This window comes from Pongo pygmaeus, chromosome 9 (genome assembly GCF_028885625.2).
Source record: "Pongo pygmaeus isolate AG05252 chromosome 9, NHGRI_mPonPyg2-v2.0_pri, whole genome shotgun sequence".
In the NCBI taxonomy this organism is placed as follows: Eukaryota; Metazoa; Chordata; class Mammalia; order Primates; family Hominidae; genus Pongo; species Pongo pygmaeus.
The window spans coordinates 36,820,866-36,846,404 of record NC_072382.2 but is presented as its reverse complement, the minus strand read 5'-3'; the positions used below and the strand labels follow the sequence as shown (position 1 = coordinate 36,846,404).

At 39.4% G+C, this 25,539-nt stretch overlaps 1 protein-coding gene across 10 annotated transcripts in view; it reads right to left on the bottom strand.

Annotated features, from left to right (window-relative positions):
* The window catches only part of MPPED2 (metallophosphoesterase domain containing 2), a 203,485-nt gene that overhangs the window by 141,639 nt on the left and 36,307 nt on the right, over nucleotides 1–25,539 (bottom strand). For all 10 annotated transcript variants that reach the window (XM_063671032.1, XM_063671034.1, XM_054438583.2 and 7 more), the window contains exon 3: nucleotides 10,423–10,604. In XM_063671032.1, the coding sequence (XP_063527102.1) occupies nucleotides 10,423–10,604 (182 nt within the window). The remainder of the gene's footprint in view (nucleotides 1–10,422; nucleotides 10,605–25,539) is intronic.

Below are 25,539 nucleotides of genomic sequence, written 5' to 3'. Positions count from 1 at the left end.
TAAGAATTGAAGGCTGGAACACAGTCAACTCAGTGACTTCAGCTCTCCTGGTGGCTCCAATGTGACCCAGCCTGTCCTTCCACCTTTCTGGATCTCCACCTATCCATCAGTAAGACAGAGATAATACTATCTGCCCATATCAACTCCCCTGAAACAATATAAGCATTAATGATCTAATATACTCAAAAGGTACTCTGAGTCCTTTGGAGGAAAGATGTCATATAAATTAAAGGCATAATAATTAATGTAATTTAAGAAAATGGCTGCCCATAACACAGAGGATTGGGTTCACATGGATCACAAAAGACCTAGTCATCTTGTCCTCAGGTCACTAATGATCCTTTCTAATGGAACAAAATCCAATCTTACTTATTTGAGCATTTTCAACTATGCTGTGTTTGGGTTCATTATTTTCCCCCAAGTACTTTACTTAATTCTGTTATCAAAATTGAACTACACTTTAATTTTGTCCTTATTGGAAAGATGCACTTTTATACAAATTAGACCATGAAGTAATTCATATAGGAAAAAAATTATTCAATGTAAAGAAAAACACACAGATAATAAGCATGAATCAACTGTTACTTGTATTAAGCAAATACTCTTATCCTGTACTATTACAGACAAAACAAGCTGTGTTACAGCTACCTGATAGAACATACAGGCAACTCATAGACACCTACTGAAATCCTAGAATTACACACCACGACAAGGACAACAATGATGATGAGAAAGAGGAAAGAAAAAAAAATAGAAAAAAGGACCCTAAGTGGATTTCTTGAACTAGAAAGAGAAGCTTTCAATAAATCATAACTCTAGGATGGTTGCTAGGAAAACCAAATTATGAATCAAAACCTTAAAAGTATAGCATTTTAGATACTGTTTTTGTGAACAAGCTAAAGATTAAGAAACTACTTGAGTATTAAACTCTCAACAGTAAGAATCAGAGATCTGGACTCTAGGGAACCCTCTGGCATATTCTCCTTTGTAAATCATAGGAAGAGTTAATCTTATCTGCCCTTCCTAAATCCTCCTACCTGGCGGAGGTTGCAGTGAGTCGAGATCGTGCCACTGCACTCCAGCCTGGGCCACAGAGCAAGACTAAATCTCAAAAAAAAAAAAAAAGGCTCCTACCTTTACCTCTTTATTAGATATGACTGTTAGGTAATCATAAACTTGCATGACTATAAACATTCCAGTGAGGCTGCTCTGCTCAAATCCTTTCTGAAGTGATTCTTTGGGAAGTGCCAGGTACTTTACTAGAGAAAAGTTGCCAGGTATCAATCTCTATTTTCTATTTTATTTTATTATTTCTTATTTTTTATTTTTTTGAGATGAAGTCTCCCTCTGTCGCCCAGGCTAGAGTGCAGTGGCCCAGGCTAGAGTGCAGTGGCGTGATCTTGGCTCACTGCAAGCTCCACCTCCCGGGTTCACGCCATTCTCCTGCCTCAGCCTCTCCGAGTAGCTGGGACTACAGGCGCCCGCCACCACGCCCAGCTAATTTTTTTTGTATTTTTTCAGTAGAGACGGGGTTTCACCGTGTTAGCTAAGATGGTCTCGATCTCCTGACCTCGTGATCCGCCCGTCTCGGCCTCCCAAAGTGCTGGGATTACAGGCGTGAGCCACCGCACCCGGCCTCTATTTTGTATTTAAAATGGCATCTCCTACCTTGTCCAGTTCACCAGCTCCAGTTCCTAATATTTTTTATTGTTTCAAAAAATCAGAAATCTTAAATGTGTGAACCATACCTGGAAAGTATTATGTGAAAGAGTTTTTTTTTTTTTTTTAATTAAAAACTGCCCTTGGTAACCTGGTGGTTGAATAAAGCCTGGTGCTGGAGATTTTAAGACAGGAGCAGGTGGGAGGGGTGGTTTCTGGAAGGAGGGGTGGCAATGCTGGAGGGGAGAGAGAGTGGGTCAGAATAAAGAGGGGAACAGAAGGGAGAGGACAGGAAATGGGGAAGAGGGAAAGGGAAAGGGAAAGGGAAAGGAGAGGCCCTGCTGCTGTGCTTGTGTGGTTCAGATGTTAATCAGAGTCTAAGGAGAGGTCCATGTAAGTTTGGTCTGGGGTACTTGGAAGGGGACAGCATCAGGTTTCTGGTGGCCAGGTAGGGCCACTGTGTCACCGTTTTCTCTGTTGCACAGGCAGAGTGGGCCACAGGCCAGCAGGTCGCTATGACGCAAGAAACTTCAAGGCCACTTTCTCCGAGTTCTTCCCCCGCCCCCGTCTCTCCAATTCCTGCCCTCCCCAGGAGTAACAGAACCTCAACAACAGAGCATGAAAGAGCTGTCACTGCACAGCATGCTCGGAAAATGTCATAGCAGCAAATAACATTTCCTGACCGTTCACTACTTGTACACATTGGGTCTCCTTTATCTTACTTAACTTCACAGCAATCCTTAGAGGCTGGATACACTAAGCATTAATAAGTCTCCTTTCACAAATGAATACATTGAAGATCACACAATTAATAATGTTGAAACCAGGATTTAAATATAGGCAGGCTCAATCCAATACTCATGCTTATAACCTAATACCACACTGCCTTTTTATACATAATACACACACACACACACACACACACATCTACCACACCACAGGATACACACCAGCCATTAACAGTAGTTACATGTGAACTTTATAGGATATATTGGCAATTTTAATTTTTTTCTGTATCACTATTTACTTTTTTTTGAGACGGCGTCTCGCTCTGTTGCCCAGGCTAGAGTGCAGTAGCACGATCTTGGCTCACTGCAACCTCTGCCTCCCGGGTTCAAGTGATTCTCCTGCCTCAGCCTTTTGAGTAGCTGGGACTATAGGCACACACCACCACACCTGGCTAATTTTTGTATTTTTTAAGTAGAGACAGGGTTTTGTCATGTTGCCCAGGCTGGTCTCGAACTCCTGACCTCAAGTGATCCACCCTCTTTGGCTCCCAAAGTGCTGGGATTACAGGCGTGAGCCACCGTGCCTGGCCTCATTGTTTACATGTTTTTACAATGAACATGTGAGCTTTCATAATTAGAAAATCATTTATAGTCTTTTATTTATTTATTTATAATTGAGACAGGGTCTCACTATGCTGCCCAGGTTGGTCTCGAACTCCTGGGCTCAAGTGATCCTTAGGCTTCAACCTCAAAGTAGCTCAAACTGCAGGTGTGTGCCACTGCTTCCAGCTATCATCATCTTTTAAAACCCTTAAAAGGGTGAAGATTTGCTGCCACTGAGGCTACTCTAAAATATGTGACACGGACTCTCAAATACTACTGAGAGTATCATGGAGAAATTGCAATCTTTATGAAGAGAAATTTGACAATACATAGTTTTTTAAAAAGACACATCATCTGAAAAAACAATTCTACTTCTAGGAATATATCCTATGAATATAATTAAGGATGTTTGCAAAGAGAGAGCAAGAAGGGTGTTCATCACTTCAGTGCAAGTAGAATAATCAAAGAATGGAAATACCTTATGTATCTAGCAATAGAGATCTAGCTAAATAAATTAGAGTGCATCAGTACAACAGAATGCTATGCTGACACAGAGCATGATGTGTTCATTTTTTTAAGTTACAGGATTACATGCATAGTTTTATCAATTTTAAAAAATAGTCCTTAACAAAGGCCCTTAATGGGTGAAGATTTCCTGCTATTGAGGATATTAAAAATAGAAACAGAAAGTAGAAAAAATTTTGAAATGCTATACACCAAATAGTAAGTAATTACTTTGGAAATATAATTATGGAGGAATGTATATTTTATACTTTACACACATCAAATATTTGGATTTTTATAATGTTATGTGTATCTTACAATGAAAGTATTCTTCTTGGGAAAAAGTATTTTAACCACATTCAGTGATGTGAAAAGTGGTTCATAATATATTGTTAAGATGAAAAACAGACTACAAAGCAATACAACTGTAAGACTTATATTTTGGTAAAAGATATTTGTGTGTGTGTGTGTGTATCTATAGAAGACATTCTACATGAATTCACACTAATGTTAACAGTAGTTACGTCTGTTCACAGGTAATTTTGTTTTCTTTTCACTTATCTCTAAGTTAAAAGGAATGCACATGTATAACATATATTATAAGGATAAAATAAACAGCTTAGGCGGTGAAGGTTTTTCCTAAAAACCAGCTCCAAAACTTTGGGCCAATAGCAGGATCACTAGAAAGGGAATATAGTCTTCTGAGAGGGGCAAAAATTGATTTGTATGTCTGCAATCTGGGATGTTGGTTACAGTCACACTCTGTTACAGCCATGTCTAACAAAATGCTCTTACAAATATGAATGACCCTCTTCTTGAGATTTTCCTTGAAGCATTTTTGTTCTTCTTTTAGGGCTGGAGAAACTGAAGCTCAGAATTATTAAATGACAATCCGGAGCAAAGAAAAGCCATAATTGAAAGGCCATAATTAAAAGTTCATGGCAATGACTCTGTGTTAAAAGGAATTTTTGACTGACTGGGTTGTTATATATAAACTTTTGACTGAAAGAACAGACCACCCAAAAACTCTGTCTTTCTAATTATAAAGTGGGAAACTCAACAGCAACAATATACCCGTATTATTTCTGCACAGTATATAGGAATCACCAACAACAGCCAATGGGATATTATAAGTTCTTTAAGAATAAAGGAAAAAGGAAGGGGAGGGAAGGATTGGGCACTATACATACATAATTTTAAAGTTTGGCCAAAAGCGGAGGCAGGAAAAAACATCTTGTACCTTTATGTTCATCCACTCATTCAATGATTCAACAAACATTTGTGTACACCAACAATGTTCCAGGCCCTATACTCAGAACCAGGCATAGCAAGAGCACTCATTATGCACACTGCTGTCTGGTGGGGCAAAGAAACAAGTTAACAATGGCATAGCCATGGGAAGGGATGCACAGATGGGTGACTGATGTGTTAAGGAAAGTAGCTTACTGTGAAAGAGAACCTGTCATAAAGGATGAGTTCTCCTAGAGACAGTCATTCCAGGAAGTGGGAACAGCGTTTGCAAAGGGAAAGAGGTGTGAAGGGACATGTTGCATTTGAACAATGGGAAGAAACTGGGTATGGGCATAAGGGAAAATCAGAAATAAGAAGGTGGATGTGCAATCAAACGATGAGATCTTCTAATGCCCATTTGTGTAGCATCCATGAGCATAACTGCAATATTCAACAAGGCTACCAAAAGTATTCTGAAGATGAAAGCACAACAGGGACGAAGTCGAGTGAACAGTAAGTAATCTCAAAGAAGCACAGGTGGAAGGAACACAGGGCCAACGTGCAGGAAGGCCACACATGGTAAGAGGTCTTGCAAAATGTACCTTTAGAGAATGTGGTATTAGAAGCCACTGATGTTCAAGGCAATAAAAATAATCACATTTTAACTGACAGGTACTTTATCTAGTTCACAAGTTTATTTTTAAGCCAAGTCTGGGATTGGTATGTATTTTTGCCAAGATAAGAAGGAAAATGTTATTAACTATTAGGTGACAGGGTCCCAGTTCAACTCACCAAAGCCTATTCGTGGCTTACCTAGAACACATCTTAGCTAAAATGTTAATGAGACAATAGGAGCTGACTATCACTTTAAAAAGTATTTCTTTAAGAAGGATTCATCTGTACCTCTTTCCATACACTCTGGTAATAAATCTTTGGCAATCAGAAGCCACATGTCCCTCTGACCCTGGACTGGATCCCCTGAAGACAGCACTACGGGCAGCAGCCAGGTGGAGAGAGGCACAGGTCGTCTGGGCAAATGGAGGACTGGGATGTCTGATTAGCCAGACTGGGGAGAGATGGAAAACAGGGGCTCTGTCACTCCCTCCAACTGTCTGATATAGGGATTCAAAGTTTCATTCCCCAATCCATGGTAGAGATTTGGGAGGAAAGGGGTCAATGGGGTGGTAGCTGCAGTTTTTAGAATATCCTGATCATTTCAAGTGTTCATAAGTGGGAAATACTTGCCCAAAATGACGATATTTCTGGGCTACCATCAGTAGCTACTCATTTCCAGGACTGGTCAATGAAATGCTAATGTCATAACATAATTTAGACTATTCTTTGGAGCTTACGTGACTGGCTGCATCTGTAGAATTCTTTACGGGTATTTGCTTTGTTGTAACTCACCAAAATTGTCTACACCAAATGGTGAGAATACTTCCCTACCTCATAATGCTCTTCCATCAGCCAGCTTATGTAGAGAGGCTGTGCCACAAAACAGCTTTCTCAGGAAGTAAACCACCTTAGGCCCTGAACATATGTATGTGTAAGTACTTGTGTTAAAAGGAGGCAGTTATTCAAAGAACCATGGTTTTACCCAGGATGTAGTTCCTCCAACAGATTTCAAGACCCACTCTGGGAATAGAGATAAGTAAATAGACTTGGAACTTGGAGTCTGATGGACGTAAGTCCAAATCCTGAGGTCACTGCTGAACTGTTAAGTTCACCAAGGCTCAGTTTCCTCACACGTTAAAAGGAAGCTAAAAATACCTACTTCACAAGTTATTGTGGGGGTTGTATGAAATGACACAGGTAATGCAGGGGTACAGCATCTGGACCTTACCTCCCATAGACAATACATGTTAATACATGTTAGTTCACCCACCCCATCCTGCCCCATCCAAATTCTATCCCAACTTGGCTATTAATTACCTGAGAAGCCGTGGACAATTCATTAAATCTCTCCAGTCTCAGTTTCCACTTCTATCAGATTAGGAGGTAGGACTCCATGGCCTTCAAGGTCTCTTCCTGTCCTAACATTCTGTCTGGTTAGTGTCACTGTTACAAGGGAGGCTCATTTTTATACATTTTGGTGCTCCCTCTTTACACTCTGGATCCCTCTTTAAATGCCCAGGGCCAGCTCCTTTTAACTTCTGCTTTTGGGATTCTATGCCACTGGCTCTGTTGGTTTCCTCTACTCTATTAGTTGAAAGTTGTATATAGGCCAGAGGTTGTTCTAAGAACAGTATGAGCTTTATCACAGAGCATATCCTCACAACCACCGTAAGGTGTATTATTATTATGATGCCCATTTTAGAAATGAGCAAATCAAGGCTTGAGAGTTTACACAACTTAACAAAGGTAGCGAATTCAAAACTGGCTGGGTCTTCCCAGTTGCTCATAATCATTACGTTATACTCCCCCTTCCATCCTGTAGTGATATCTGGTTTGAGTTCAGTCTTCTTATGACCTAAGATGAAGCTTGCTCGATTATCTGATAAATTACGCATATTAATAACTTTGCCTGTTACTCCTGCTAGGTGACATACGTACAGATTAACCAGGGACCATCATCTCTGAACCAACAAAGAACTCATGATGGGATTCCCTGGCCTTGCAGCTGCTAAGTCAAGGGTGAGATTTAAGATGGGCAGAGCTTAAATACATCTTTCAAATATGTGCAATATTAGCACATAGCCAAACAGCTACTCAGCTTCCACATGAAGCTGCCAGAAGCTACAGCACTTTCTAGTACAAGCTTCAAATCTGCATGCTTCTAAATGCCACAAGCCCTGTCATAATATCACAGAATAACAAAGGAAAAGGGCTCACACTTTGGAGTCAGACAGCCCCACGTCTACTAGCTGAGTGTACTTGGGTGGATACTCAGCCACTATGAGCTTCTTACATACTAAATGACCTTGGGTAAAATGGGGATAACATTAGCAACTTCAGAAGGATGTTACAGGTATAGAGGGAGTGCCTGGTCTATAGTAGAAACAAATTAGCTCAGAGACAGAATAAAGGAGCTTGGGGGACAGTCAGGTTGTTTTCAATAATCAGGGTAGTCTACACTAGAGTAGAAAGCTAGAAATCAGAGATTCAGTGGACTCTAATTGCCTACCAAATCTGTGAGACCCATGCCCCACTGACAGTTGGATGCCCTATTATGGAAAAAGCCCTAAAGCCCTAGACTGATCTGACCTCTGACTCCACTCTGCCACGCCACCTGGCAGCTGCTGCTAGAAGCACCCTTTCAGAAAGGTTCCTGATTGAGCCAAGTGGTAGAGTGTTATCACACACCATCTCTTACCCTCTGAGCACCATGAGGTTGCCTGGGTAACAGTGAGCTATTCTTGACCTTTTCTATGGGATCCCAACTTCTCTAACCATATCCCAGGGCTTCCTTCGATCTCACATTCTGCACCCCATGCTGAAACCTCTTCCTCCTGTCTCACCAGATCATAGGGGAAATAAGAAGAGAAGGCACTGACCATGCAGCTGTGCCTTGGCATTTTATTTCCTTATCATTGTATTTCCTTAGTTATGACACATTTCCATTTATGGAGTACTTTCCCTTATAAAATCTCCCAGTGTTTACTTCTGATCTACTAAATAATTCCTCTGGCCTCTTCTTGTTTTTACCCTTTAAATATATGTTGATGGTTCATTCGGCACATTCCCCATTCAGTTATTAATGGCCCACAAAAACTTACTAGCAGCAATCATTTACTGATTAATCTACACAACAATCCAGAAAGACAGGTAGTATTAATCCTTCATCCTGCAGAGGGAAACCAAGGGGAAAAGGGAGGTTAACTCAGTTGCCCAAGGTCAGTGGCTAAACAAGATTATAACCAGCCCTAACCTGTCCTCCATTTCTATAAACACTTCCCACAGTGCTGTTGTCTTCCTTTAAAAATCAACATTGTCAACACAGCTTGATAATTTCTGTGTTGAAATTCCATTGACACAGACTAGTTTAAAACTCTCAAGATTTACCCAACAATAATTTTAACTGCTAATAGTTCATGGATGAAAGTTGCTAAAATAAAGAGATTATTGTAGAGGAAAAAAAACAGAAGCAAAAAGACCTGGATTTAGAACCAACTCTGCCACTATGAAACTGAAAAAATCACTTAACTTCTCTACATCTCTGTGTCATCTATAAAAATGAGATTATGCTAAATAATATTTAAAATATCTTGCCATTTTAAATAACATGATTAAGTACCTGCTAAAACAGCACAAAATATAAATGCTCCAACATCCAATGCTGCCAAGACCATGGTAAAACTGGTACCTATACATTCATTCACTGCTAGTGAAACACACAGCTACAGTGCCCTTGGAAAGCAAGATGCCAACATGTAGCAAAAACCATAAAGAATTTCATATCCTTTGACTTAGCAAATTAAGTATAGTATTTTTCCCTAAGAAATAAATCAATAGAAACAAAATGACATACACAAACAAAAATGCATATTTCAGTGCTAGCTATCAGAGGAAAAATTGTTATCAATTTAAATGCTCATTTTTAGAGAGATGTCTTATTAAAGAAAGGCATAGCCAACCATATGAATGCCATGCTGCTATTAAAAAGAATAAATATGAAAATTATGCAAAAACATTTTAAGTCTTACCAATAAATAATATTAAATGAAAACAGCCAAAAGTCAAAGAGCAGATATGTACTCAGATGTCAACCATATAAAATGTGAATAGATGAGCAAAGTCACATGAAAAATCAAAATAATTATGTTATTAGTTAAGTTTATTGCTTACAATTCTAAAATATCATCTTTCCATTAACACATGTCTTATCATTTAATCGAAAATTTAAAAAATTTTCAAACCCTACTTTAGTTTGATGGAAAACAAAGTTGTAAAGCTTTGCCTAAATCTCCCAAGTTATTTTTGTTGGCTGACATATTGTTGACAATGTTACACTCCCAGAGTGATGTCTGCTCTTTACTATATAATTCTTTCGTCTTTAGAGATTCTAAAATCTCAGAACATTTGCACTTCTTTCCCTCCGCTAAGAGGAACCAGGATCCAATATTTTGCAGTAACTGACCTGTGGGTGCCTCCATAACACCCAGAAAATTGCTATTTTCCTTTTTACAGGACACAGAGCAATTTCACATCCCAAGTTTTTACTTTACAGTAATACATCTCATGTTTTCAGGGGTCTTAGAACACCCTCCAGCTCACTTAGGAAATCTGCTCCCAAGCAGCACTGTGCTATAGGAACTTTGTTTCATATAAGGACTTTTATATCCCCCTTCATTTCTTAGAAATGTTCTCTTACTAGTAGGTCATTTGTATATCTTTGCTTATAATATCTGGGGAGAAAAAAGATTGCAGAGCCAATGAATTAAAAATATGATTCTAGGTCTCCTGTGTGCCAATGAATGCCCTCATTAAAGCAGAATGAGTGAGATGAGATCGGTTTCAAAGCTTTCCATCCCTTTGCCCCAGAGCCACCAAGGCCAGGCACTGAAAGGATGCACAGTAAAATTAAATATCTAAAAATTCATCTTTAATTAACAGAATTGGATTAAAGCTAGACACCACCGAATATCATACGAGAAATGGCTAAGCTGGCTTCCAAGTGCTCTAATTCAATTAGGACGCAGTGAGTGACACTCGGACGGGAAAGGTTAATTGGGGCCGCCAGAACGCAATCATTCCTTACCTAACCAGTCATTAAACTTCTTAACCTCTGAGGGCAGTCCCAGCTCGGTGAAATCGCCTGTGTGGAGAAGGATGTCCCCATAAGGCATCTGGATACCATCTGTTCTGGAGTGTGTGTCTGAGATGCAGACAAACCGCGTGTGGCCCGCTGGTTTTGGAGTGTCATATGGGATGGGGTCGACCCTAAAGTAGACATAACAGATCCCATAACAGTTAAACATATTAGAACCCTTGAAATTGTCATCGCACATACATATTTATTATTATTCGTGAATGCACCCAGACAAACTGACGCAAAGGCAGAAGGGCCCATTGTAATTAAGGACACTTCTGGGTGTAAAGGAGACAGCATCACCCATCTACAAACCCAATGGGCAAATTCAAAAAGACTTACTTACCTGGTAGGAAAATTAAAAGGAAAGAATATCTTACATATAGATTTGAAATAACCCAGGAAACTGATAGAGTGATTAATGGTGAAGTTTAGGGATATTGAACCTCAACTGGGGAGGCAAAATTATGCTATTTCTCTCTCATCATGCTCCAATTGATCCCACTACTCATTAGGAAATGGATAACTAATTTATTCCTTCTTAAACATGCATAACTTAAGCAATGAACTAATTTACAGAGAGCAGTCTGCACATGCTCTGCCAACTGAGATGTGGAGAGATAGCACTTATATTTAATTTCCTTTCCACAACCATTCAACACCTGTATCTTCTCGTTTTTGCTATTCACAAATCAAACTGTAGGGAGAGAAGGTGATGCCAAAATAACAGGGCTTTAAAAAATTTTAAAAAAAAGACACTGGATGTTAAAAGAACTTTGTCAAACTCGTTTTTACTGCGATGAATTATCTGCAGTCCCAGTTACACCTGAGGTTACAAGGAATGCTCAAATGCCTTGGGCAAAGATTCTATTCAGTACAAATATTAAGCCTTTTAATGGGATGTATATATCTACATATACATTAATATATGTATAGTTTCAGAGACCTAAGCACTGTGAAATTACACCAGGGCATAAGAATCAAAAGGCAAAATGATCAACCCAAAGCAAAGAAAATGAAACAGAACATTCTCATTTAATTGAGTGTGACAAAGTGTACTAAATAACTTGGTAAAGGAATGCAAATCTGACTCTTCAAGCATACAGTTTTAATTATTTAAGGGGTTTGTCGCAGAGTTAAGGATGCTTTAACTATATTAACTCTACACTGACAGCTTCCTTTAATTTCTCTGTAGGAATGTACACTTATTTTTGGATTATAGGTGAAACGAAGCAGTTATAAATGCAAAGAGAAAGTCACAAGAGAAGCAAATATGCAGTGCAGAGATTAGAGTGTGAAACATTAAATAAGGAACAATATTTCATATCCCAGCCCCAACCCTTGATAGTTGACATGCAGCAGAGAACACAGTGAAAGCTCCACACAAGACTCCCTAAACATATTGCTTCTACAGGCTTTGTTTAATTTGTTTTCTCTTTTCCTTTATTTATTTATTTTTTTAAAGAAACAATCTGTTTTAACAATGACAATTTCAGTGAGGGAAATAGAAGAGACCAGTGTGCAACCTGGATAGTCCCACATTTCTTCAATGACTAACCTTTTTATTTCCTCTTATCTGTGTCGGAGAAGGAAAGTAAGAGGAACAAGAAGGAAGGGCGGAAAGGAGGAAAGTAGGGAGGAAGGAACTGTGAACTGGTTATCACAGTGGGTCTGATTGGAAGCCCAAAAAGAAAGTTTAACTTCTGCAAAAAATTAATGGATTTTTTCTGTTACAAAGGTTAGAAATTATTATGCTGTTACCACGTAGAAAATTCACTAATCCACTGTGATCTCATTAGTAACCTGGAAAGCCTCCTCATTATAGCCGATGTTGCTTTTTTAGATGTAAAAATGTTTGATGTCTTCCCTTCCATCACTGAGACTTGGTTACACTCAGTCTCGGTGCTTACAATCTTAGCAACATTTCCTGTCTTGGAAAAGTAGTTTTCCCAGAGAATGAATGACTGTTCCCTGCTGGGGCTGACTGTGTCACTCTCTAAAAGTGATAAGTAATATCCCTATACCAATAGTTAAATGCTCACTAGAATAGGACTATTTGCATTTATACTTAATGCACCAACATTTGAATGAAAATTTAATAAATCAGCCACTGCATCTCTAAATATATGAATAAATGTAATATCTACCTATTCTAGTGTTTGTTTTCTAGATTTCATTGTAATACTAATGAAATCTAGACACAGCCCCATTTCTCCTTTTCTGTAACTCAGCTAAGCTACAGACCCAGCTACTGCATCAAAATCCTTTGGGAGGTCATCTCAGTTTATCAGAGAGACATCATTGTCATTATTTTGAATTAGACTGAAAGTAGCACAGATGTGAACCTCTTGTTGTAAATAGGTCCCTGTTCTATGAATCTACCCACTTTAAAGTAGCCAGTCATCACATGGTACATAATTGGTTCCTCATCTTGACTTCATACTGGGCAATAAATTTTCTGACATTATGGGCAACACTAGGCAATTTCTGAATCACTTCAACCTCTTTCTCCACCTCCCACCTCCTTCAGAGAAACATTTAAATATCAAAGTCCAAGGAACAGCAGAGTAGACGGGACAGTAAAAAGGGGAAAAGTGTTTCTTTTAAGCTTTAAGCTGAAATAGTAAGTGTTTCTTCTCAGCTTTGAGTCCAAAGTAGACAGCAAGACAAGCAAAGAAGGCTCACACATCTACACCACCACCATGATGTCATCAAAGAGAAACAATTTGTAGACATTAGGGAGAACACACAGAAGACTGATTCAAGGCAGGGGATGGGAGAAGTGAGGTGTATACAGATGCAGACTTTATATAGATATCCTGACCCAGAGGCACTGAGAATCTTTGTTATCCATAGGACTAAGTACAAAGCAAGAGATGGTTTCAGAAGACAAGGCAGTGCAGCATGCCAAAGCCACTCTGTGAGATGGTACGACAAATATCACCTGGAGCTCATAGGAAGAAGACATTTCCACCCACAGGCATTCAGAGTTGAAAATAAGACCTCTAGCAGAGTGGGCAAATTCCAGTGGAGATAATTAAAACTGAGACCACCCTCAGGAAACTATTCCTCCCAAATTGGGCATTTGATAAACACCTCGAAAAGTCAAGACAGCCAAAGATTTTCACTATAAAAGTACATCTAAGGGAGACCCCGACTGCTATTGGAAGATCCTATCTGTTCATGTTGTGTGAAGGCCCTCACGCTATATTTTCGTCCTTAGTTTACAACTTTACCACTTACTGTTTATGCTGCTGAGTTCTCAAATGACCTAACATTTCCCCTAAGGCATCAAGTCAAATATCCTAGCAAGTGAGTATCTTACCAAGGCAATCTAAACCCCAGAGCCAGATTCAAATATTAGAGTGATATTTGCACATATGTTTGAGTACACCTGGGGGACAACAAGGTGACATGGGAAGATGAGAAAAAAACACAGCAGCATAAAATCCCAGAGCAGGACTAAACCTTATGGGGCGTCTGGTTCAATCTTTTACATGACGTCTGAATCTCCTCTATCCCTTCCCTCTAGATGACATAATGTTTTGTGTTTTTTGGTTTGTTGGTTGTTTTTTCTTTTGTTGTTTGTTTGTTTGAGACAGGATCTCACTCTATCACCCAGGCTGGAGTGCAGTGGTGCAATCATAGCCTACTGCAGCCTCGACCTCCCAGGCTCAAGCAATCCTCCCACCGCAGCTTCCAGAGTAGCTGAGATTATGGGCACAGGCAACCACACCCAGCTTATTTTTCTTGTTATTAGCAGTAGTACAGATGAGGTCTTGTTCCTGGGCTAGTCTTCAACTCCTGGGCTCAAGTAATCTTCCCACCTCAGCCTCCCAAAGTGCTGAGATTATAGGCGTGAGCCACCCCCACCTGGCCTCAATTTTCATTCTGAGGTTTCCAGAGAAGGAGAGCTCCTCCCTCCCCCTGTGCAACCCATCCTAGTTTTTCATAGCTTTACTTGTTAGAAAGTTTCTGTTTCAGATTCTGTACCTCTGAGAAAGCTGAGCATAGTCTAAAGACTTTGGCCTGGAACCTGAAGACAGAGTAACAATTTTAGCTCAGTCACTGGCTTCGGGCAACTTCCTTGATTTCTTTAAGCTTTACTTTTTCTCATCTGTAGAATGGGAATAATAATGCCTAATTTTCTATGTTGCTATGATGATACAAACTATCAAGTACAGCATCTGACACACAACAAATGCTCCAAAAATAGAGTAGCAGAATAGCGTAAGGGTGAAGGATGTTTGGCTGCAGAGCCAGACTGCCTGGCTCTGAAATCCACTCCACAACTTATTAACATGCAACACCAAGCAAGTGGCTTAACCCTTGTGCCTTGGTTCCCTCATCAGTAAAACAGATATAAATATAGTACCTATCTCCTAAGATTGTTATGAGAATAAAAAATGATCATGTACTCAAAGCATTTAGAACAGTGTCTGACATGATGTAGATACGCAATAAATGTTAGTATTTTTTTTTACTAGTAACTAATAGTATTTTTACTACTATTAGTAGTAGTATCATTTAACTTCCCTGACCTCCATCTCTTTTTCTGTTGTAGGGAGATAGTAACATCTACCACTCACTCAGGGACTTTGTGAGAATTAAAAGAAATCACATACACAACACCCAGCATATACCGGGAGTGGAATCCATGGTCTTTAATATATTTGTTTCCTGCCTGTCCCTCCTTCTTAATCCTAGTTCTGCACTCGGAAATAACAAGAAAATAAGAACCCAGTCCCTTTTCCATTGGACAGTTCTTGAACTATTTGAAAACAATCTATTATAATCCCCTGAAATCATCTCCACTCTAGTTGAGTAGCTACAGTTTCTTCCATTTTTCCTTGTGTGATAGGATGTCTAATGTCCTCAGAAGGTGATTTCCTCCCAGATACAATTTCATTGGGGAGAACCCCTCCCTTTGTAGTGTCAGAATTCATGGTCTGTGTGAATTCATGAACCAATGAGCTGTTCATCAAAGACAGATGCTAGCCCAGGCCATGGGGAGGTGGCACTGCTGAACAAATTGGCGGATTTTTCTAGAGAAGGCCTGAGCTATCATCTTAAACCATTTTCCAATGAACTTTCCAAGTTTTGTGCCAAGCCTCAAATCTTGTTCTTGAAGCTTGATCATCAAATGCTTACATATGTCACTGCATATTCAAACAAATAAACCATTCTTGTTTATTCAGTCTTGACATATTAGGGTTTTTTTTACTCACAAAAAATATGATAATATGATGGCTTTCATTCGGATTCCTCTTCTGGCCATATTTATTATTGTTTTTCCAATAACAAATGAATACAGTATTGCAAAACTCATTAGTAGATCTTCAGAAAAGCTGTCATGTGGTTTGTTGTGACATGGATTTCTTCTTTAGACCATGTGTGCAGTATAACCTTTGTGTATACAATCAACCTATAATTCAGTGAGAGAATAGAACTATATCCTTACAAAGCATTTCAAAGGGATTTCAATGCTTTTAGGAACGCCCATTCCACTTTAAAACCCTGAGGCTGTGCTTATGGATTCCACTGAGGTTTTTGTTTGTTTGTTTTTTTAGATGGAGTCTAAACTCAAGTACAGTGGCATAATCTCACCTCACTGCAACCTCTGCCTCCAGGGTTCAAGCAATTCTCCTGCCTCAGCCTCTCAAGTAACTAGGACTACAGGCGTGCGCCACCATGCCTGGCTAATTTTGGTATTTTTATAGAGACAAGGTTTCACCATGTTGGCCAGGGTGGTCTCAAACTCCTGACCTCAGGTGATCCACCTGCCTTGGCCTCCCAAAGTGTTAGGATTACAGGAGTGAGCCATGGTGCCTGGCCAACTGACTAAAAAGTTTCCAATGTGATATCAATGCTTTCCTTTCTACCCAGAAAATTTAGATAGCATGAATGCTAAACTTATATTTGTGACATTCTATCATCCAACCTGGATATACTATTTGATAAAGACAGGTAAAACCTGCCAGCACAACAATGAACAAACAAATAACAGGTTTAAGTTACCAGAATTGCAGAATTTTTATGTTTAAAGGACCTTAGAGATGATCTGATCCTGTGTTCCACTTCTTTGAGGATCATCTTCATGGCCTTTGCCTTACTCACTTGTACTAGTCCTTAATTTTTGTTAGATGCTTAATAGTTTTTACACAAATATTTTTTAGTTTTGCCCTGAAAAACAGCATCTTTGAAGTCATCAATCAGATATGATGGTTTTGCTTTTCTACTACCCATTAAAATAAACACGAGCCAGGTTCGGTGGCTCATGTCTGTAATCCCAGCACTTTGGGAGGCTGAGGTGGGTGGATTGCTTGAGCTCAGGAGTTCGAAATCAGCCTGGGCAACATGGCAAGACCCCATCTCTACCAAAAATACAAAAAAAAAAAAAAAAAAAAAGCCAGGCATGGTGGTACATGCCTGTAGTTCCAGCTACTCAGAAGGCTGAGGTAAGAGGATCACTCGAGCCCAGAAGGTCAAGGCTCAGTGAGCTGAGATTGCGCCACTGCACTCCAACCTAGGTAACGGAGCAAGACCATCTTAAAAAAATAAAAATAAAAATAAAATAAAATAAACATATAAGTGTTCAATTTTTGTTTAAGGTATGTCTTCTCTAAAGTGTCTTGCTTATTAATAATAATGATACATAGTCCATGCTTTGGAAAATACTGATCTGGTTTAAATTGACTCATTTTACCATGAAGAATCTGAGCCATAAGTAGAACTCAGATTTTCTAACTTTCAATTTACTTATCTTTCCACCCACTTAATTTTGCAAGCTACAATATACCTGCACTTGGAGAATAAAAATAATTTAAAAAATGACAAAATGCTGGCAAATCAGTCACCTAACTCTGCCAACCATTAATATCTAGAGAGACAGTCCAAAATTATTGGAATTAGTTTTCAAAAATATCCAAGTTTTAGTGCTCTCTATCCAGTCATGGATAATTTACATGACAAGTGAAGTAATGACTTCTCCTAAACTAAATAAGTCTCCTAAGTTTACCAAAAAAAAATAAAAATAAAAAAAGTCTCCTAAATGAAAAAAAAAATGCATATTACAGAGAGTGAACAATACACAAGTCTGATTTTTAAAATGCTGATAAAGATATAAAGGTTCCTCATTCTCAAGGATCTCATGTCACATGTACATATGGATTTTGCTTCCACATACAGGTCTCTTTAGAGGGACTAGTTCAGTTGACTGATGAGTCTCATTAGAAAGAGCCCTGGCTGTGGAATCCAGTGGCTTTTGTGCTCTTACTACATATATCATCAATCAGCTGTGTGACCCTGGGCAAGTCACTTCCCCTCTTCTAGCCTCTGTCCCTTGAGTGTGAAAAGAGGGGCAAGACCAAATGACCCCAAAGTTCCATGATTAGCCACACAGTTTATACGCCACTATTTACCGATGAAAGACCAGAAACAATTCAGATTCTGAAGTCACTCCAAACCTGTTCTTTCTCTTTGCAATTTTATTTTATGCTTTCCCAGATAATGCAAAGATAAATGCCATCCAGATCCATTCACATATAATCAGAATTAGCAAGACTTTACATAAAGAGAAGTGAAATTGCAATTTACGACTGTAGACTGAGCTTCTAGGTATATCTACTCCAAAAGAGAACAAACAAGCCAGAATTCCAGTTATAACAACAAAACAAAAATGACAGAATATGTGATTGAACTAAGGCGTTCCAGAAATGGTGTTATTCTTTTTTTTTTTTTATTTTTTTGTAACTAGGAGCTGGTAAAATTCTTAGTTTAGTCGTCATGCCCCGGAACAGTAATGGTGCTGAAACACAGTAAGCAGAACAGAACCAGATGTATAAATATATTCACATTTGTACCACAGGCACTGCTTTTCTTTAACTGCTGAACTGCTATATCAACACTGTTCTATTACCAACTAATTATAGCTAACAAAGCCCACTGCATGGAGTGTGTCTCCTCTATTTTTTCCTCTTACAAAAGTACAGTGCCGACATTCAATGAATGTTAAGTGGTAACAATTTAATTCTTTGAGCACTGCATGCAATATGAATTCATGGTCCTTCTCCTAGTGCCATCTGAGGTGTTTTTATGTGCATCAGGCTAACTACTGTGTCAGCCACTGAAACCTCTCAGATGACATATCGCTGGGTCATAAATATCCCACTGGAGATGTATTGTCCAAGGTTAAATGTTTCCCTCCCTTCTAACATGGCAATCACATTAATCAGCTTAAAATTCTGGGTAATGGCCTTGCATTTGAGAAAAAAAGGCATGTGATACTGTACTGAGTGCCCATTATTCCACACAGTATGTTGGTCTGTCAGTTGGTCAAGCAGTAGGTCAATAACCATGTCTTAAGGACCTACCTGTGTACCAGGTACCCTGGTATGTATAAGGAAGACAAAGAAGCAATAGAGATGATTCCCTCAAGGATTCTGCCAATTTACTATTCAACAAATGCTTACGAACATGCCTGGTAGCTGCTCTGTCATCTAGTCATTTCACAAGCATTTATTGAGCACCTTTTATGGGCCACTGACTGTGCTAGTTGCTGGAGAGACAGCTACCAGCCAGTCTGAGATGGTCCATGTGATATGTAAACAGGTGATTTATGAAATAATGCACAAAGTGTTATAATTAAGAATGTTTGAGGTGCTATGGAGTAAAGGAAAAAATATCCAGCACTGCCTATGGGCTAGGAAGAAGGACAGGTAACACTGCGGTGGGCACAGAACACAAAGTAGTATGTCGATTTCAAATGCACGAGACAAAGGATTGGCACTATTAGGAGCTCAGAAAAAAGACACATGAGAGTGGCCTGAAGCTGGGACCTCACTTGGAATTAAAATAAGCACAAGACTTGGAAACTCAGGAAGAAGGGCATCTAGAGAACTATTAAGAGTGGTGTGAAAGACTTAGCATGTTCAGGGACTTGTGAGTAAACAAGCATGGCAGAAGCAGAGTCACTATGACGGTGAGCAGAAGAAGATTTGAAAGGCCAACGGGATGAGGGTCTGAACCTCAGGGAGCCAGACTACGGGGTTTGAACCTGGAGGGCACGGAAAACATCTTTCTCCCTCTACCCAGTAAGAGGAACAGAGGGCCACAGGGAAAGCTGAATTTTAGGAAAAGTGGGGTTGTTCCGTACAGGATGGGAGGTGGGGGGATTCTTGAGGAAAGGTTGGTTTATAATTTATTGCTAAGAATCTAGGCATATAGTGACAAAACCAAATCCATTTGAGAATAAAATACAAAGGAGAGAGTGTGAAGACAACAGGAAATTGATGGTTATCGTAAACAGAAACCATCATGATAATCACATAAATGTCTACTGTAAGGGAGAAGTGGAGAAGTAGTCAAAAATGAACTACAACATCCTACACCAAGTCTCCTGTAGCTCTATCTTATAGCCATCTATACCACTGATCAGGACACCAACATCATTTTTTGGCTGAATAGAGTAATAGTGATGATGATGATGATGACTAATGGCAGCAGTTTTCATTTAGAAGCCAGGCACTGTGCAGGGCACTTTACATGGATCGTTTTCATTTGACCCTTACAGTGATAGGCTCTTTTTCCCATTTGACACACAAAGACACTGAGACTCAGATTAAGCAATATGGCAAAGGTACAGGGATAGGAGGTGGCTCTGCCCCAGTATGACTGCTCAATGTCTGCTTTACTCCAGCTTCTACAATCTCTTCTTAAACAAAACAGCATACAGAGATCTAAGAGCAGATTCTGTTCTAAAACGGGACACATAGTTTTAGGCACGACTGATTTTTTTTTTTTTTAGACAGAGTCTCGCTCTTGTCGCCCAGGCTAGAGTGCAGTGGCACGATCTTGGCTCACTGCAACCTCAGCCTCCTAGGTTCAAGCTATTCTCTTGCCTCAGCCTCCCGAGTAGCTGGGACTGCAGGCGTCCACCACCACGCCATGTTGGCCAGGCTGGTCTCGAACTCCTGACCTCCGGTGATCTGCCTGCCTTGGCCTCCCAAAGTGCTAGGATTACAGGCATGAGCCATCATGCCCGGCCACAACTGATTCTTAAAAAGTAAGTTTATCAATTCAACCCAAAATTCGGAAAAAACAATAGAGACATGCCTAAAACTATTATTTTAAAATCATAGTTTTAAAATCAATCATTACAACCTCAAGAACAAAATGTGGATTATTTCCAAACACTGCCCAGCCTCAAACATGTCTTCACCTAGCTTACTCCAGTAGAAAGAACATTAAGAGGCATCAAACACATGAACTTGTTGTTTTAATGTTGTAGGGGAGAGAGTTGGGAGTGGGGTTTACGAAGAGCATTAACTGACCCTAACTCTACAAGATTTCTTTTGTACTAAAATTCAGCCCAAATTGAGAACAAATTCTGTCTTTCCTTCCTTTCCAACTCATCAAAGACCAGTTTCCCAAAGCTTAATGTCCCACAAGCAGTTGTTAATGGGCTTCATTGTTTAGTTAATTGTGCTTATCGGAAGCGCAGGTAACTTCATATTTGCATGGCTAATGGGCCTTCTTTAAAGTGTGTGGCCATTTTAGTTGGCATTTAATGGTCTGTATTGTTTTTTCCCAACTTTGAGTTGAACTGATAAACTTACTTTCTAAGAATCGTCAATGCCTAAGACAAAAAGACCATTTTTACTACATAGGGGACATCATTTATGTGAGTTTGAAGACAAATGCTTATTTGTAAGACAACATGATGTCAACAGTTAACCACCTTTCAAAATTAATCCAATACAATAATTATTAGACTTAATATTTGTTTCTCTGGAGGTGGTTTTGTAACAATAAAGAACTATTTTACCCTACCTCTTTATCCCTTGCAGAAATGGCTGGTTCACTTTTTAGCCAGAAAAATCACATAGTTCCCACTCAACCAAAGAACTCATGAAAGACTACTTTCTTCCCTCCTGGAAATGCATACTTACTACCTTGGCAGAGTATTTCATAGCTTCCTCATGATTTTCACAGGGTTTGTATATCCAAGTTGTAGACGTGATGGGTTGACTTGCCCAAGATTGCCCAGCTAGTACGTGGCTGAGAAGAGAATCAAATCTAGGTCTGACTGCAATTCCAGTGTTAAGTAACTTCAAACACTAACAAAGAGAACTACCATCTACTGTGTTGTGCTACAACTGGAGTGGCATGTCCAGAACTCTTTCAACAGGGAAAAGTTTGTTCACTCCTGATTTAGTCACTCAACAAACATTTACTAAGCAACAACTGTATGTCAGAGCTCTGATAGCAGCTTTATTACTACTAACAATCATGCATAATATTTAGCAGTATTTACTATGTGCCAGGGGCTTTTTCTAAATTATTACCTTTAATCTTCTCAAAATCTCCGTGTGATGTTTTTGTATGGGTATGTGTGTGTGATTTTCTGAATTCTCCAAACTTCACTTAAGGTCAAACATTAAGCTTGGAAGTTAGAATCTGGATTCTGGCCTATCTAAACCATGAGCCTATGTTCTTTGTATTGTATAACTTTGCAACTTACAGATAACGAAAAGCAATGCAAATAATTTTTGTCTACAGATGCAAATAAATTATGTCCAGTGGAGGTTCAATCGACTTCCCCTCCACTTTTGATCCATTTGCAAATTAATTTCAGCATTTTTTTTATTCCATATAAATTCATGGTCCTACAAATCTGTTACAACACTTTCTTGGTTCCCTCATTCATTAACAACGTAAGTAAATTTTCTGACAGGTGTTCGTATATCTGTATATGAGTATAGGGGTCAATTTTTAAAAAATTATTCTTTTGCAGAGGTTACCAAGGTGCCATTTTTACTATCCTGAACCTCCCATTTTCATTTGGGAGGGCATACATACCAAACTGTAATCAATGTGACCACAAATTATATATACCTATGTACATACTGGGGAGGGAGACTGGAGAAAGAATAAAGTGATTAAGAGGTCACTTCAGCAAACAGTGAGGTCACTTACAGAATCCACAAGACCTGGCTTTGGACCATGGCTTTCCCACTACCTAGGTATGAGACTCTGGACAAGTTTACTAAACCTCTTAAAGCCTCATTTACCTCATCTATAAACTAGGGATAATAATAGTACTTGCCTCATAAGATTGACTATCAACACAAAAATTAAGTAACTATCTTTTTTTTTTTCTTAAGTGACGGGTTCTCTCTCTCCCAGCCTGGAGTGTAAAAGTGCGATCATAGCTCACTGCAGCCTTGAACTCCTGGGTTCCAGGGATTCTCCCACCTCAGTCTCCCAAGTAGCTGGGACTACAGGCATGTGCCACCACACCTGGCTTATTTTTATTTTCTTATTTTTTGTACAGACAGGGACTTGCTATGTTGCCCAGGCTGGTCTCCAATTCTTGGCCTCAAGTGATTCTCCCACCTTGGTCTCCCAAAGCACTGGGATTACAGGTGTTAGCCACCATGCCCAGCTTAAGTAACTATTGCTTGTAAAGGGCCCAGTGCATATCAAATGCTCAGTAAGTGTTAGCCATCATTATTGAGATTCTTCTATCAGAAACATTGATGAAAGAAATTAGTTCTATTTAAAAATGGGTAGATCTTCACAAAAGAAGGTGCGTTTTACCTGGAACTTGAAAGGTTAGGTCACCAAGCAAAGAACTGGAGTAATGTCATTTGACATAAAAGAAACAGAATTTAAATTAAAGAGGGAGAGAGTCATGAAAGGATCAACAAAGGTGAGTCATAGTGCCAGATTTACAAAGAGGGTAATTCCCAGGGGGACACTGCATTTGTCAGTGACACTAAGTTTGTCAGACCTGACAAATTTAGAATTTTTCTAAATTTGTTAAAGCTTGTGCCTCTCTACTTCACTGTTGTATGAAGATTACTAAAGCCAAATAGGAATGCATTATCCAGGTACCGATTTACATAAAAATCGAGACACCAAATCATCATGACTACAGTTGTGACTACTCACCAGTTCAAATACCCTTCAGGAATAAGTGGTTATTTTATTCTAAACTTTATAAGCAACAAAAAAATATGAGTTCAAAGTACAAACCACATTTTATACAGATCGAGCTTTATACAACATACTTTAACAGTTAGCTTGCATTCGATGTGCACACATATGCATATGCATCCCTATACACACATGAAAATAACACACAAAGCCAATTACATCTTTGCTCTTATCCCGGACGTAACTGCTTTCTTTCTGTAGCTGGTTATATGTCATTTCTACATTTTATTGATCTTGTTATGGTTCACATCAAAATTTCCCCTGCTCTATTTCCAATCAATTGCTTTCTTGGATACTTTGGACAGGAGAATAAACTTCAGATAATTCTCAATTCTGTGTCAACATTTGCTAAAAGTTTACTAGAAACTCTTAATGCACCATGTTTGCATAATCCCATCTGTTTGCTCCTTTTTATTCCTTCATATGCTCAAGTGAATGCCAAACTGTAAAAGGCCCACTATCTATACATATGAGTTCTACAAAGTTGCCTACTGTAGAGACTTGCAGGTCTCCTATAACTCAGGAATATCAACTGTCTCTGTTAAGAGCAATGATGGATAAGATGGAAAAGATTTAACTTTCAATTTTGGGCAGGAAGATTACTTCCTCAAAAAGCCTTCTCCTAAAAACAAAAACAAAAACCTCACAGGTACTCCCTGTGCCCTACTGTTAGAGCTCATCCCAGCTCTAGTCGCTGGAGGTTCTGCCCTGTGATTGTTTCAAGCTCTCTTCCTCATGAAGAGGTGCACACGTGACTGCCGCCATCGATAAAGGCTGAAGTGAGTGTACTTAGCTAAAGGGCATTGCAATAATTTTTCTCTTCCACGTGAGAAAGTTAGCCTTGAAAATTCTCTGCCTCACTGCCTGTTTTTAAATCATCTTTTGGGGAGGGGTGGCCAAGGGGGCATGTTAAGTTCAAATCAGCCCCTCTTCCCACTCCCATATCAATTGCTTTTTTAAAATAATAATCAGATGGTAGCACCTATCAAGCCTTCAGATTTGCTTTAAGACAGTGCTAATGACTCAACATTTTAATAGGCAATGCCCCTCAATGTCCATTGTAGGAAAGCAGTCCTCGCTGATAGACTGAATTTGATTAGCGCTGGGGCTGGCGCTATTCCGTGGAGGCAACGTGATTCCTGTAGGAATCTAGGGTGAATGGTGGCCTGAGAAACAGTCAGTGAAAAGATTTATAATCTCCAACAACAAATCAGCCCCTGGTTCCAAAGAAATCATTGTGTCTTTCCCACCCCTGCTGTAGCATGTCATCTATACGAGGAAACACACTGAGTATCTTGAACCCATTTCAATGAGTGCAGCAGGACTAGAATATAATTTTTCTTTGTTTGCCCTGACTCTTAAATGTTTGCTTCCAGAGCCAAAGCCTGTCAGTACTCCCACTATGGCCCTGCAGAGGGGATGTGAGAATAGTCAGGAATTTTGATGGGAGTTTACCAAAGCAAAACTTCGCAGAGCACTGGTGGCAATTTAGGAAGCAGATAATTTTTAAAAGCACTTGGTCTGAAGGGTATGGACAAGTTCACACACACATTTGATGTTTCCACAGCTTGCACGGCTGAAGAAATGAGCTATTTCCATTCTCCTCTCATTCCGGAGTGAAAGAGTAAAACCTCAGCCAGGCCTGTCCGGGACACTTTACTAACCAGAAAGCACAGCCTGGGGAAAAATGCAATAAGATCTCCCGCCAGGTCCAGTTCAGGCCCCTTCATGATGAGAGGCCAAACAGCAGGAAAATTTGGTAGCAGTAATGCTGGGTTTCTGAGTTACAGTGTTTTCTCACAAGTGATTGAGTATAATTCACTCAACTTGTTCTATGCAAACTGGACTTGTGTTTAAGTCCCAGTTAGGACTTAAACCCAAAGAAAGTTAACTACTTTGCCCCTCTGACCTGCCTGCTATGCCCTTCCATCTTTATCATGTATATTGGTAGAATCTTTCATACTTTTTCAAAAAGTTGACTCATACATAATTTCAATTCATTCTCATCTTATCAGTAAAAAGGGCACTGTAATTATTCCCATTGGAGTCTAAGAACCAGAAGGATTG